This window comes from Oncorhynchus clarkii, chromosome 9 (assembly GCF_045791955.1).
Source record: "Oncorhynchus clarkii lewisi isolate Uvic-CL-2024 chromosome 9, UVic_Ocla_1.0, whole genome shotgun sequence".
NCBI lineage: Eukaryota > Metazoa > Chordata > Actinopteri > Salmoniformes > Salmonidae > Oncorhynchus > Oncorhynchus clarkii.
This window is the reverse complement of record NC_092155.1, coordinates 60,809,199-60,823,808: the sequence shown is the minus strand read 5'-3', so window position 1 is coordinate 60,823,808 and position 14,610 is coordinate 60,809,199. Positions and strand designations below refer to the sequence as shown.

The 14,610-nt window shown below is 46.8% G+C and overlaps 1 protein-coding gene across 4 annotated transcripts in view; it reads left to right on the top strand.

The window, feature by feature from the left end:
- LOC139416669 (IQ motif and Sec7 domain ArfGEF 2b) overlaps nt 1–14,027 on the top strand; it is a 61,126-nt gene extending 47,099 nt beyond the window's left edge. Inside the window, exons 1-14 of one of the 4 annotated variants that reach the window (XM_071165618.1) lie at nt 1,317–1,464; nt 1,600–1,906; nt 2,071–2,391; nt 2,574–3,619; nt 3,778–3,939; nt 5,940–6,062; nt 6,211–6,377; nt 6,723–6,862; nt 7,061–7,186; nt 7,362–7,461; nt 7,687–7,848; nt 8,086–8,277; nt 8,659–8,708; nt 9,135–14,021. In XM_071165618.1, coding sequence (XP_071021719.1) covers nt 1,415–1,464; nt 1,600–1,906; nt 2,071–2,391; nt 2,574–3,619; nt 3,778–3,939; nt 5,940–6,062; nt 6,211–6,377; nt 6,723–6,862; nt 7,061–7,186; nt 7,362–7,461; nt 7,687–7,848; nt 8,086–8,277; nt 8,659–8,708; nt 9,135–10,325 — 4,137 coding nt within the window. In that variant the 5' untranslated portion in view covers nt 1,317–1,414 and the 3' untranslated portion in view covers nt 10,326–14,021. Of the gene's footprint in view, nt 1–1,316; nt 1,465–1,599; nt 1,907–2,070; nt 2,392–2,573; nt 3,620–3,777; nt 3,940–5,939; nt 6,063–6,210; nt 6,378–6,722; nt 6,863–7,060; nt 7,187–7,361; nt 7,462–7,686; nt 7,849–8,085; nt 8,278–8,658; nt 8,709–9,134 lie in introns of those variants that run through there. The other 3 variants (XM_071165620.1, XM_071165619.1, XM_071165621.1) reach the window with 3 other exon arrangements.
- The last annotated feature ends 583 nt before the right edge of the window (nt 14,028–14,610 follow it).

The following is a 14,610-nucleotide window of genomic DNA, read 5'->3' as shown; positions in this document are numbered from 1 at the left end:
ACTAATGTGTCTACTGTGGCTGTGTAAGGATGATTGGTGTTCTGTTTCCATAGTCCTCCAAAGTGTTCCTTCCTGTCAAATATTTTCTGTCAGCTCCACACCAACACAGGAAATCACTGCTTCTCAGGGGAAGAGAATGAGATAAACAAGAAAAAGGGAGGACCAAAAAGAGAAAGAACATGTCTTTCCAAATTGTTGTACCCTAGTCCTACAGAACGTGTTGTAACCACTTAGGTATTTTACAATGACGTTTGTCTGCCTCATAGTCTGAATATAGCTTTTACCACATACATTTGCACACTGCCAGTTTTAGTTTCCCTGTGCCTCTGCTCTGTCATTATGTTTTCTTCAGGGAGGGAGAAAGAACCAGAGGGCAGCGCCTGGACAGAGGGGGTGTGGCAAGGGAAGGAAGTCAAGGCAGGAGCATATGACTGTGGTGAAATGGTTACTCACTGACTGCCTGACTGACTGACTGGCTGACTGGACTGGCTGACGGTTGCTACATGGGATAGAGAGCAGGATAGTGTTGGATTACCTGGAAGATCAGGCCTGAGAAGACTGTTGGGCTTTACTGTATATGAGGCTGTTTCTGTTTCTACTTGCCTATGTGTTGCCTATCTCTAGTTATTTTGTGCAGTAGGTCATTATGTAGGTTACATCATATGTTGTAGTACTGTACAGGCCTAGTGGGAGAAGTTAATGTTTATATGTATAAGTGTTTGTTTCATAATCTACTGTATTTGTCAAAAGTACAGTCCTGTGCATCCATGCGTGTGACCTTATTGTAAAGACTGGGTCTTTCCGGTCAGGTATGGAGTTAGTGGCATGTGGCAGTGGAGTGTGTTTATGGCTAATGACTGCCCTAATATGAAAATACTTGTTATTTTCTTGTATGTCAGAGAGAGAATGTGAGACAGAAAGAGAGAGAGACTCGCTGCTAAAAAGGCAAAGAAATAGAGAGAGAGAGAGAGAGAGAGAGAGATATGTCTGAACAAGGGTGCTGAAACGCAGTAGTACATTAATAGCACAGGGAGTTTGTCCGGCCTGGAAAGAAGGAAAGAAAGAGACAGAGACAGAGAGAGAGAGGACAAAAAGAGAGAGAGAGTAGAGAGAGAGAGAAAGGGCAGAGACCATGTCACCTGCAGGACTTTGGTTCACAAGGCAGGAACCTTCACATGATTCTGTCAGCTCCAGTGGAAGGAATATTGTTTTGGTGGAATGGGTCATGCTAATCCAGTCTGTAGCTTTGATGTTGTTTTATTACCATCGGTGTAACTGAAAGGGTTGCTGCACATAAAGTGACCTATTTAGAATAGCTGGAGTCAATTATGATCTGTGTTGTGTTGAGAAGCTAAGTACAAAGTTCCAACTTGAGTGTATGAATGTGTGTGTGTAAGTTCGTTCCTCTTCCATCATGAGATCCAGCAGGAGAAGTTTCCTGCTACGCCGGTCTAATTTCTGCATGTATGTGACTTACCTGTTAGTGACAATACAACTGTGTTTGGGACTGGAGATGGTTTGGGGCTGGGGATTACTGCAGTAAAGTATGTCCCCTTTTCATCAAGCCCTTTCCCCTCTCATTCATCCTTCTGTACCCAGTGTGGAAGCAGAAACCCGATGTGTGGAGCCGCCAGGGCCCCACAAAGACGGCCCTTACAGCCAGACCACAGCGTACCTGCGTGGCACCGAGCGCTACAGTGACATCAGCAGGTGTCCTGGTCCTCCAGGCCCCCGGGGACTTCCGTGTGTGGCCCCTCCCAGCTCGGCCAGCCTTGCCTGGGCACTGCGAACACGTCATCAGCCTGCCAGTCTGGCCCTCCGCAAGCAAGAGGAGGAGGAGAACAAGAGGTGCAAGGCCAGTCTCTCTGACAGCTATGAGCTCTCCACAGACCTACAGGACAAGAAGGTACATGTAGGCCTGCCCTGAAGTGTGATTAGAGTACATCAACTATGGTTTGAACTGTGAAAGAGAAAGAACAAGCATAACAACATGCATTACTTTACTGGCAGTGAGTGTTGTGGTAGCCCTGTCTATAACTGCTCTGTCCCCTGTTCTGTCTCCTCTGTCAGGTGGAGATGTTGGAGAGAAAGTACGGTGGCTCCTTCGTGAGCCGCAGAGCAGCCCGGACCATCCAGACGGCCTTCCGCCAGTACCGTATGAACAAGAACTTTGAGCGCCTCCGCAACTCCGCGTCCGAGAGCCGCATGACACGACGCATCATCCTGTCCAACATGCGGCTGCAGTACTCATTTGACGACCGCCAGGCGCAGCAGCAGGGGACCGGAACACAGACGAACTTCACACACAGTGTGGGTATCGGCCCTCCTCATTCACCTGACACAGAGCGGACAGGAGACTACACACACCTAGAAGACTCCTTCTCCAAACAGGTCAGTTAGACAGCTGGTTCTTTAACTACAGCAGTAATATGTTGAATCGGGTGGCTGGTTAAATTAATCCTCAGTTGGAGATTCTATTCAATTCTATTCCTGTTTGAGTCTTTGTTTTGTCACACTGCCGGTTGAGTATCTGTGCCTAAAAACTGTACTGAGCTTCCTCTCACCATGTACAGGTAAAGTCCCTGGCTGACTCCATAGATGACGCCCTGACCTGCCGTGGAGGGCGGGATGACTCTCAAGAGGGTAGCAGAGAGGGCGGAGGCATCAGTGATGACTTTGGGGAGTGTGTGTGGAGCAGCAGCAGTAACCCCTCATCCCGCAGAGGCCTGGGTGAGAGATCTCGAGGAGGTGGAGGAGGCCTCAGCATGCACGGAGACAGCACAGCCACCTCCTACAGTGATGTCACTCTATACATGGATGACTGCATGCCCTCCTCGCCCCTGTCTCTGGACCGAGCCCCCAGCAGCACAGACACAGAGTACTGGGGCCCCAGGGGAGGCGTGGGGGGCCGTGAGGACAGCAGGGATACTGAGGGAGGGGGTAGTAGTAACAGCCGTCGCAGCACCCCCTGCACGGAGTGTCGAGACTACCGTCTAAGGGGCGCCCACCTGCCCCTGCTCACCATCGAGCCTCCCAGCGACAGCTCCGTGGACACTAGCGACCGTTCAGACCGTGGCTCCCTCAGCAGACAGATCTATGAGCAGGAGCCAGCAGGAGGAGCAGGCTCTCCTCAGGGAACCCTGAAACACTCTCCTAACACTCCCCGCCCTGTCTCCACAGCAGCAGCGCAGGGCCAGACCCGGGCCCTTGGCCGGGGCCCCCCCCTGCCCACTCACATCCCCCATCACGTGGCACACCACCATCACCACCACCCTCACCACCACCAGTACCCAGACACCCCCTCGTCATCGTCCTCCCCCCAGCAGCCCCCCACCACCCCCCTGTCCTCCTCCTCCTCTGCTGCGCTGCCCCCTGGTGGCCTAGAGCAGCCCTGTCTGTCTGACGGGGACAACGACTCTCTCAACTCCACCACCAACTCCAACGAGACGGTGAACTGCAGCTCTGGCTCCTCGTCTCAGGACAGCCTGAGGGAGCCCCTACCCCCTCTGGGCAAGCAGACCTACCAGAGAGAGAGTAGACACAGCTGGGACTCACCGCCATTCAACAACGACGTGGTGCAAAGACGCCAGTACCGCATCGGACTCAACCTATTCAACAAGTAAGACATTTGCAATCCATTCATATTTTACTACATAAACTACATAAAACAAACAGCCACGTAAAAACTTCAAAATAGGACAAGTAGGATATAGCGTCAGGGGAGTCGTTCTCTTTGTTGTGACTTGTCCTTTTCTGATTGGTCTCTCTGGTTCTCAGGAAGCCAGAGAAAGGGATCCAGTACCTGATCGAGAGAGGCTTTGTGTCCGACACTCCGGTTGGGATCGCTCGCTTCATCCTGGAGAGGAAGGGCCTGAGCAGACAGATGATTGGAGAATTCCTTGGTAACCGGCAAAAACAGTTCAACAAGGACGTACTGGAGTAAGTCTGGGAATGAGGGAGGGAGAGAGGTAGAGGGGTATAATTCAAAATGGGAATAGACAGTAACGGGATAACAGGGGATTACTAAATCCTTAATTTAGAGGGGATACATTTCTATGAATCTATTCTATCCTTTTATTTTATTTTTATCCTGTGATATTTCCTAATGTATGGTATTACTGGTAGTTAAGGTTCTTACTGATACAGTGCATTCTGAAAGTATTCAGACCCCTTAACGTTTTCCACATTTTGTTATGTTACAGCCTTATTCTAAAAAATATATTTTTTCCCTTATCAATCTACACACAATACCCCATATTGACAAAGCAAAAACAGGTTTTTAGACATTTTTGCAAATGTATTAAAAATTAAAAACTGAAATATTACATTTACATAACTACTCAGACCCTTTACTCAGTACTTTGTTTAAGTACCTTTGGCAGCGATTACAGACTCAAATCTTCTTGGGTATGACACTACAAGCTTGGCACACCTGTATTTGGGGAGTTTCTCCCATTCTTCTATGCAGAGCCTCTCAAGCTCTGTCAGGCTGTACAGCTATTTTCAGGTCTCTGCAGAGATATTCAATCGGGTTCAAGTTCGTGCTCTGGCTGGGCCACTGAAGGACATTCAGAGACTTGTCCCGAAGCCACTCCTGCGTTGTCTTAGTTGTGTGCTTAGGGTCGTTGCCCTGTTGGAAGGTGAACCTTCACCCCAGTCTGAGGTCCTTAGCCCTCTGGAGCAGGTTTTCATCAAGGATCTCTCTATATTTTGCTCAATTCATATTTCCCTCAATCCTGACTAGTCTCCCAGTCCCTGCCGCTGAAAAACATTCCCACAGCATGATGCTTCCACCACCATGCTTCATCGTAGGTTTCCTCCAGACGTGGCGTTTTGCATTCAGGTCAAAGAGTTCAATCTTAGTTGTATCAGACCAGAGAATCTTGTTTCTCGTGGTCCTTTAGGTGCCTTTTGGCAAACTCCAAGCGGGCTGTCATGTGCCTTTTACTGAGGAGTGGCTTCCGTCTGGCCATTCTACTATAAAGGCCTGATTGGTGGAGTGTTGCAGAGATGGTTGTCCTTCTGGAAGGTTCTCCCATCTCCACAGAGGAACTCTGGAGCTCTGCCAGATTGACCATGGGGTTCTTGGTCCCTTCTCCCCCGATTACTTAGTTTGGCCGGGCGGCCAGCTCTAGGAAGAGCCTTGGTGGTTCCGAACTTCTTCCATTTAAGAATGATGGAGGCCACTGTGTTCTTGGGGACCTTCAATGCTGCAGACATTTTTTGGTACCCTTCCCTAGAGTATTTCTGTTTTTTATTTTTAATACATTTGTAAAAATGTCAACAACAAAAAACGGTTTTTTATTTTTATTTTGCTTTGACATTATGGGGTATTGTGTGTAGATTGATGAGGGAAAAAAAATATTTGATCCATTTTAGAATAAGGCTGTAACGTAATAAAATGTGGAGAAAGTCGAAGGGTCTGACTACTTTCCGAATGCACTGTATATATGGGGCTTAAAACCATCTCAGCTTTGCAGATTTTAGATAATATATTCTGATATTGCCCCGAGGTAGCTTGTTTCTGGTCACAAGTTCAGGAATGTCTGAAAAAATCTACAAATAGCACTACTGGGAGATTGGGAAAGCCATAGTCAATCAATCAACAATATAATAATACTATTAGCAAAAATATTAATCTTTAAATAACAATCTGTGGATACTATGCGATTAGAAAGCTTCAAACATATGTAAAACATCATAACACAGTTGAAAAAGATGAAATCATGGAAATCTAAAGAGGTGGCCTAAGGAGATAGGTGGGATGGGCTGAGAGAAGCTGAGGGGATCTGGAATAGTTATGACTGATAACACTATATATAGGGTACACATGGTATGTACTATCTATCCAAATTCAATGGGGGGGGGGGGGGGGTTAAAAAAAGTCCTTGGGGAGGCTACTGTTAAAGTGTTGACTGTGTCTCCTGTGTGTGTTGTAGTTGTGTGGTGGACGAGATGGATTTCTCTGGGATGGACCTGGACGATGCTCTGAGGAAGTTCCAGGCCCAGATCAGAGTTCAAGGAGAAGCCCAGAAAGTAGAGAGGCTCATAGAGGCTTTCAGGTGTGTTTACAGCGTATTCCTGTTTACGTGTACAATAGTCCTGCTTTGCCAAACTCATGGTTCTACTACGTTGTTAGAGTGATAGAGAATGTGTGTTGTTTTTGGAAATCTCTCTTAAGATTTTACAACATATTCTTCTTTCTCCCAGTCAGCGGTACTGTGTGTGTAACCCAACGCTGGTCCGCCAGTTCCAGAACCCAGACACCATCTTCATCCTGGCCTTCGCCATCATCCTCCTCAACACGGATATGTACAGCCCTAACGTTAAGGCAGAGAGGAAGATGAAGATAGAGGACTTCATCAAGAACCTCAGAGGTGCGGTTGGAACAAACACATCCATACACATGCGCACAAACAAAATAATCATGTAACATTAAACTTAGCATATGGCTCCCCCTGGTGTTGGGAGAAATACAATTCTCAGGCTGTCACCCAGACTATAAATTAGCAGGGTACTGTGATAAATTATGACTATTGCTACTGCATTTGTCTAATCCTTTTGGCTTGTATGAGTTCTGGGTCATGACTCATACCTCCCAGATAATGCAAGTCTTGGGCCTTTTAATCAAATGAGCACCATAACACAGCAGGAAATAGACTTAAATAGGCATTTATACATGAACACATAACAGCCTGTCTCTTTCTCTGCATGTCTTCTAGGAGTGGACAATGGCCAGGACATTCCCAGGGATCTGTTGGTTGGGATCTACCAGCGCATCCAGAAGTGGGAGCTAAGGACCAATGATGACCACGTGTCTCAAGTGCAGGCAGTGGAGAGAGTCATAGTAGGCAAAAAGCCTGTGAGTTGTCTGGGCTTGAAATGTAACTGTAGCCCCGTGTCATTTCCCTGTTTAGCCTGCGAGGAGCTGTATAGTACTAGCTGTTGTTGTTATGTGTTACATCTTTGACAAGTTGTAATACCAGTACATTCTTTGTGTTACTGCTCAGCCATAAGGAGATTTAATACTAAACTCGTTTTCTTTTTGTGTTTTGTGTAGGTGATGTCTCTGCCACACCGCAGGCTGGTATGCTGCTGTCAGCTCTATGAGGTGCCTGACCCCAACCGACCCCAAAGGACAGGAGTTCACCAACGGGAGGTCTTCCTGTTCAATGACCTGCTGGTGGTAAGGCTTCCTGTAACACGTCCTCATAACAATGGGAATTCCTATGAGAGCGTCCTACTATGGCTATGTAGAGTTGGAGACCACCAGGCTATCCTAAACAATATAGAAATATGTAAGAGTGATTTCCTCTTTTCCCCTACCTAAACAACCATATCTTCTCCATTTGCTTCCTCAGGTGACTAAGATTTTCCAGAAGAAGAAGACTTCTGTGACGTACAGTTTCAGACAGTCCTTCCCTCTAGTGGAGATGCAAGTCCACATGTTCCAGAACTCCTGTGAGACCCTGTTCCCATCTCTGCCTGCTCCTCATATTCCTTACACAACTCAACCATCCATCTAGATACTGCATTAACTGTCCCCTCTGTACACTAGGATTCCCTTTCACTCCCTTCACTCTGTGTGTGTGTATCTATATGTCTATGCCTGTCATCATAGGTCATAAAGTTAACAGCCATACAATAAATGTTGTGTTTTTATGTTCCTCTCTGTCTATCACCCAGACTACCTCCACGGTATCCGCCTGACCTCAGCAGTGTTGGGTGGGGACAGTAAGGTCCTTATCGTGTTCATGGCTCCCAGTCAGCAGGACCGCACCCGCTTTGTCAGTGACCTGAGAGAGAGTATAGCTGAGGTGCAGGAGATGGAGAAGTACAGAGTAGAGTGTGAGTACACCTCCCCCTGTTAGTCATTATGGGAAACTACAGCTCTGTGTGGGCGTATTGGTGTGTGGCTCGATGGAGTAACAGAGTGGCTATTGCTTTCCTGTATCTTACCCTATCCACCTGTAAGTGAATTACAGGAAGACAGGCAGTGATGTGGGAGTATTGCTTTTAAATAGTTATATTGTCAATCTCTCTCTCTTTCTCTCGATCTCTCCCTCGCTCTCCTTCAATCCGTAGCTGAGTTGGAGAAGCAGAAAGGGGTGATGAGGACTGGCCTACTGACCGGCTTGGTCGGAGGCGGAGTGGGGGTGAAGGGTGAGGTGGTGAACGGCACCCTGGGAAGGCCCAGTCTAGATGACAACTACTCTGCGGGAGAGGGACTGAAACGCTCCGCACTCAGCTCATCTCTCCGAGACCTATCAGACGGAGGTGAGACACACACACACACACACACACACACGCACACACACACGCACAAACCACTCCCTCTTGAAAATTGTGTATTTTTCTAATAAAATACTTTCACTAATCCTGCTGGTTGATAGAGATATGCTATTTTTTCTGGCTGACTGGGTTCTTTATAAGAATGAACTGAAATTCTTCAGACACTATAGTCTAGACACTGAGAGAGTACACTACCCATGGGACTGCTTTAGATTTCTCCTTGCTTCGCCTCCTGGTTGCATCGTGTTCTATTTCCTCTGGCACATGAATACACAGTATGTGCTGCATCTCTGCAAGCTCACTCGGAAACATTCTGTTACTGTATTTCCCCTCTTCCGCAACCTGCCTCTTCCTGGCTGGGTGCAGGGAAACGTGGTCGCAGTAACAGTGTTGGCTCCCTCGACAGTACCATGGAAGTAAGTCTGAATGGACTAACGGAATTGTGCACCTACCCCTTTAATACCTGCCACTCAAGCATAGCCATCCCAGTACATTCCTTTAATAGAGCCATAAATGTGAAGTCATTCCCCTCGTTTTTGACCCTGACCCATCATTAGCATGTTCTCTGTGTGACGTGTGTGACCGACGTGTGTGATTGACGTGTGTGACTGACGTGTGTGACTGACGTGTGTATGCGTGTGTTCTGGAATGTTCTTTTGTTCTCAACTCTTGTTCTTCTCCATTCTTGCATTGTTTGTTTCAATGGTTTGTTGTTGATGTGCAGGTGTTGTGGTGTTTGTAAACTGACATAGTCATTGCAGTGTTCCAGTGATTTGTGATATGATGTCATACTGTATGTATGTTTGCAGAGCTCCTCCTCAACTGTCCTTCCATTTCCTCAGGGTTCCATCATTAGCAGCCCCCGGACCCACCAGTGTTACCCGGTTCCGGGCGTGATCCCAGGCTGCTACCCTACAGAAGACTACCGGCCGCATCGCCCCATCCTGAGCCCCGGAACAGGGGTGGGGGGTGGGCCGGGGCAACAACAGACCGCTGCTGGGATGGGAGTTGGAGGGGTTCCCAGCAGTGTAGAGAGAGCAGGAGTGGGGAGCGGCCCTGGGGGGGGCAATACGGGCTCCTTCCTGGGCTCTCTATTCGGCAGCAAACGCGCCAAACCGCCAAGTCCCCTTATACCACCGGGGCCACCCTACCCCGCCCCTGTCCCCCCACCCACTACGGGAGGGCCCCCTCCTCACTCCCCATCATCTCTGTGCCAGTCAGAGGGGGGCCCTTCCAAGATCCAGGCCCTGCATGCTCAGTACTGCCACACGGCCGTCGTGCAGCCCCCTCCCCCCTACTACCATCACCATCGCTACCACGTCCAAGCTGGCCCTCCTCCCTTGCCAGGCGGGGGCGTGCCCCCTCATATCCTTCAGAGAGGGCCGCTCCCCTGTCGCCCTCCTTTTGGCCCCCCTCACGCCCAGCTCCAGCAGCTGGCCCATCTCTCCCAGTTTTCCCAGCATGGCATGCAGGGTCGCTACGGCAACATAGCGGTGGGCTGTCCTCCCCCCCTTTCTCCTCACTCCCAACATTCCCAGAACCCCCAGTTCACCCTGTACCACACGCAGACCCCACAATCTATCAGGGGAGGCGCTGTGCCAAGCAAACCTCCTCTGACTTTGTCTCACTCCCACCCGCACCCCCACGCACACTCCCACACCCACCCCGGGCACCCACTCAGTGCCGCGCCACACCCCACCGCCCACCCACATCAGTCTCACTTCATTTTTGGCACGCTGCCCCACCAACATCAGCACCAGCAGCCGCCCGCCTCCGTCAACGCCCATCACGCTACGTCCGCCGCCCAGTATCAGCCCCAGTACCCTCCTCTCTCTTCCATCCCCCCTCCCCCCCCCCACTCCCCTTTACCCCCCCCTTCTATCCCCCTTACCCCTCTTACGCCTCTCTGCCCTCACCCCCCCCAGCACCCCGGGCAGCCTCAGCAGGGGCCCCAGGTGACGGGGGCTGGGGCGACTGGCACAGGGGTCAGCTCCAAATCCAAACCTATCAACCGGATCAGCACGGTAGTGTGAGGAACAGAACATGGGGGCACAGAGGGCAGAGGTCAGAGGGCACGATGGAGGAAGTGGGCAGAGCTAGGGCCAGAGATAGAGCCAGGGCTTGTAGAGGTGAGCAGGACAGCAGCAGCAGTAACAACAGCGCCAGTGACAAAAAGAAACGCAACTTATTTCGCCTCTGCTACTTTCATCTCCGCTTCCCACACATGTAGACAGAGAGACCAGAAGAGAGAGTTGGAGCTGGATAGCATGCATATACCTGAACATACAAACATACCTTTACACATACAGTACAGGACACACAGGCAGAATCAACACACATAAAGCAAAAAACGCCCACATGTATGCACACAAATATGTTTGTGTATAGTATAGGCAAAGGCTAGCACAATCATGTATATAACACGTACACTCAGTGGTCAGTTTATTAGGTACACCCATCTAGTACCGGGTCGGACCCCACTTTGCCTTCAGAACAGCCTGAATTCTTCAGGGCATGGATTCTACAAGGTGTCGGAAATGTTCCACAGGGAACATTTGGCATCACGCAGTTGCTGCACATTGGACGGCAGTACAACAATGTTCAGATACACTGTGGCGTTCAGTCGTTGCTCAATTAGCTTAAAGGGACCTAACGTGTGCCAGGAAAACATTCTCCACAACAGTACACCACTACCACCAGCCTGTACCGTTGACACCAGGCAGGATGGATCCATGGGCTCATGCTGCTTATGCTAAATCCTGACTCTCCCATCAACATGACGCAACAGGAATCGGGATTCGTCAGACCAGGCATTGTTTTTCCACTCCTCAATTGTCCAGTGTTGGTGATCGCCCACTGTAGCCGCTTCTTCTTGTTTTTAGCTGATAGGAGTGGAACCTGGTGTGGTTGTCTGCTGCAGTAGCCCATCCGTGACAAGGATTGACGAGTTGTGCATTCCGAGATGCCGTTCTACACACCACTGTTGTACAGCGCCGTTATTTGTCTGTCTGTTAGCTTGCCATTCTCCTTCGACCTCTCTCATCAACAAGTTTTAGCCCAGAGGACTGCAGCTAACTGGATGTTTTCGCACCATTCTCTGTAAAACCTGGACACTGTAGTGCATGAAAAGCCCATGAGGGAGGCCGTTTCTGAGATACTGGATCCGACGTGCCGATCATACCACGCTCAAAGTCTCTCAGATCACTCGTTTTGCCCATTCTGTTCAATCGAACAGTAACCAAATGCCTCGATGCCTGTCTGCCTACTTTATAGAGCAAACCACAGCCACGTGACTCGCTCTCTGTAGAAACGATAAATTTTTGTGAACGGGTGGTGTACCTAATAAACTGGCCACTGAGTGTATACTGCAGTTGTATAGAGTTTCCGTTGCAGTTTCTCAGGTGTATTCTATAAGCTCTCAGCACACAAACTCATAAGGGAGAGTCCCAGGTAGGAGCAATGAGGTAGATTGTTGAAGTTGGCAGCAGGCAGGAAAAAGCATCACACACACACAATTAACCATTTCTATAGCCATAGAACGGATGCTAGTAGTAAATGTACAGTAGAGGGCCTATAACCCAGTGTTTCTCTGTCTGAAGTATTATTGGAAACTCTGGACACTGCCAAGACATGAGCTTGAAACTGTTTTAAACACAGGTACCAACATGTAATTGTGCAACGTTATTAATTGGACAAATCTAGTCTCTCGTAATGAAGGAAGCAACCAAGATTTGGTTCTCTGTCGTCGAGGTTAGGATAATGCTGACCAATAGTAAGACCAACCCCACCCACCTGGAGCTGAAAAAGACTTCAACGCTAAATACATTCCAGCAGGGTTGTGCATTGTAAACAGCCATTGAGGATAGTTGCAAAAAATGTCCCTTGACTTTGCAATAATTTATTCAGCTTAATGTCTTTGTTAATTTCCATGGCAGGTCTTCATCACTGAAAGGTATCCTTTTTGAATGTAGACCTCAGAGAAATGTTGCTTTGTCTTAAACTTGTATGACTATTGCACGATTCAATAGCAGTCTTAGGCTCTATGGTCTTCTACATGTTAAGAGAAGTCATCTAATTTCATAAGATTTACATGCATTCCCTATGGGGTGTGTGGATTAATGATACTACAAATCATATTTTTGAATGCTTTAAAGCTTTTTTTTGCTGTTGAATAAATGTTACATATATACTTGCTATGAGTATGATGAATATTGTCTAATAACATAACTGTTTTGATCCAGTGATTAATTATATATAAATCATTGATTGATTAGATGTTTGATTATAAATGATTATACAGAGGATATATACACATGTATTAATTCCTTCATACTTTTGATATGTAACGAGGGTGTTATAAAGTATGATTTATTTTTGTTCTCTATGATGATTGCCATCGATAACTTCTATTATCAGTTATTATTATTGATTGTTGAAAATATTAGTTCATATTTATGATTATTTTTGTTATAATATAGTTGTGTACCCTCTCTATCTCCCTCCCTTTCTTCTGAACTTACAGTGGCAGTATCTAAAAATGGGGTCATTGGATTCTAAATTCACCTTAACAGATAGGTGACCATTTTAAATGATGTCTATGTAGTCTTATGTGTTTTGAATCAACTCTTTCCAGACCCCTTCGAAATATCCTCTTAAGGGCTTTGACCTTTGACCTGGTCATGTACAATGACCCTCATTTAATTGGTGACCCTGCCGTTTATGTTCTCTCTATTATCAGGAGACTCGCTTACAAGCATCAGGTCTTGTTGAGAGTTTCTCACATGGCGTGTGTTTGGACAGTATATGTCTTTGGACAAGCACGCTTTGTAATGCAGTTTTGTGATTTTGCACACGTGGTGTCTTAAAGTCAGAAATGGCATTATTTTAAAAACGCTCCTCACATACCCCCTTGCCAGTCCTCAGAGAACTCACCACCACCCAAATACCGTTCACCCCAGCAACCTTACTGGATGTGCTTGTCATTAGATCAAACAAGTTTGCTCATCTTCTCCTCTATCATCTCTGTCGACCCCCTTTTTAACCTCCTCTCTCTGTTCTTCTATTGCACTGTGTTAGAACAATGCTGGGTTTGAGAAGGGACAAAGGAAGGGACAAAAGGGAATAATTACATTTTAGGATGGTAAGATGTAGTTAGAAATGTTAGACAATACTTGTTAAAACTAAGATACAGATTAACTTTAAAATCCAGAATACGAGTATGTGGGGGTGGTTAATGTTGAAGCTTTGTGTTGGCTATTTCCTGTCTAATTTCCTCTGTATTGTACCTTTGTGACCCCTCTTGCATGAATATATCTGCACTTATTGAATGGATTGTACTGTATAAACATGAATGTACATATTATATTACAAATACTTAATAACTTTGGAAATAAATATTTCCATTTTGTTATTAAGGTGTGTGCGTGTGCGCGTGTGAGCGTGCGTGTGCGCGTGTGAGCGTGCATGCTTGCGTGTTTGAGAAAGAAAGAGGAGCAGGGGGACTTTGGTCCGATTGAATATTGAATTATTTTTATTTTAGACTGAAGGTTAGATAATAAATTGAAGAACTGAAATGTTTGTATGTCAGAGCACTAATTGATATTATTTTAAACATACAACAAGTATGATCCTAAGAATGTAATTTGTGTATGTAGTAAGTGTAAACTGAAAGAATAGAGAATTGAGATGTGAATATTTATTGCTTCTGACATATTAAAAAGTGTCCTTGCAGTGAAGCGATCTTCTGTCTTTTATTGACGTCTTCTTGACAGCAAATGTGATGGATGATGAACACAGCTCTATCATTGGGCTTTCTAAACCCTGTTTTACAATGTAATCAACAGCACCGTCTAGTGGCTAAACGCAAATTCTGCCACCCATGATCATGATGTCCCTGGGACGTGATGTTCTTGGAACAGGTATTATTCTTGAGACTGAGGAGACTGTAGGTGTGATACTGAATGCGGTCCCTAGGACTGGACAACATAGCTTTTTCTTTGTACTTCATTTTTTGTAAAGTCTCCAACACAAGCCTAATTCCTATTATGGGAAAACAGGTAGCCTAGTGGTTGGAGAGTTTGGCCAGTAACCGAAAGGTTGCAGGGTTGAATCCCCGAGCTGACACGGTAAAGATCTGTCATTCTGTTCATGAACAAGGCAGTTAACCCACTGTTCCCGGTAGGCCGTCATTGTAAATAAGAATTTGTTCTTAACCGACTTGCCTAGTTAAATAAAAACAATTAAGTAGGTACTGATTTATGACTTCAGTTTAAAACTAGATTATAATAGGCATGGCTCACTCATCCAGTCGTGTAAATT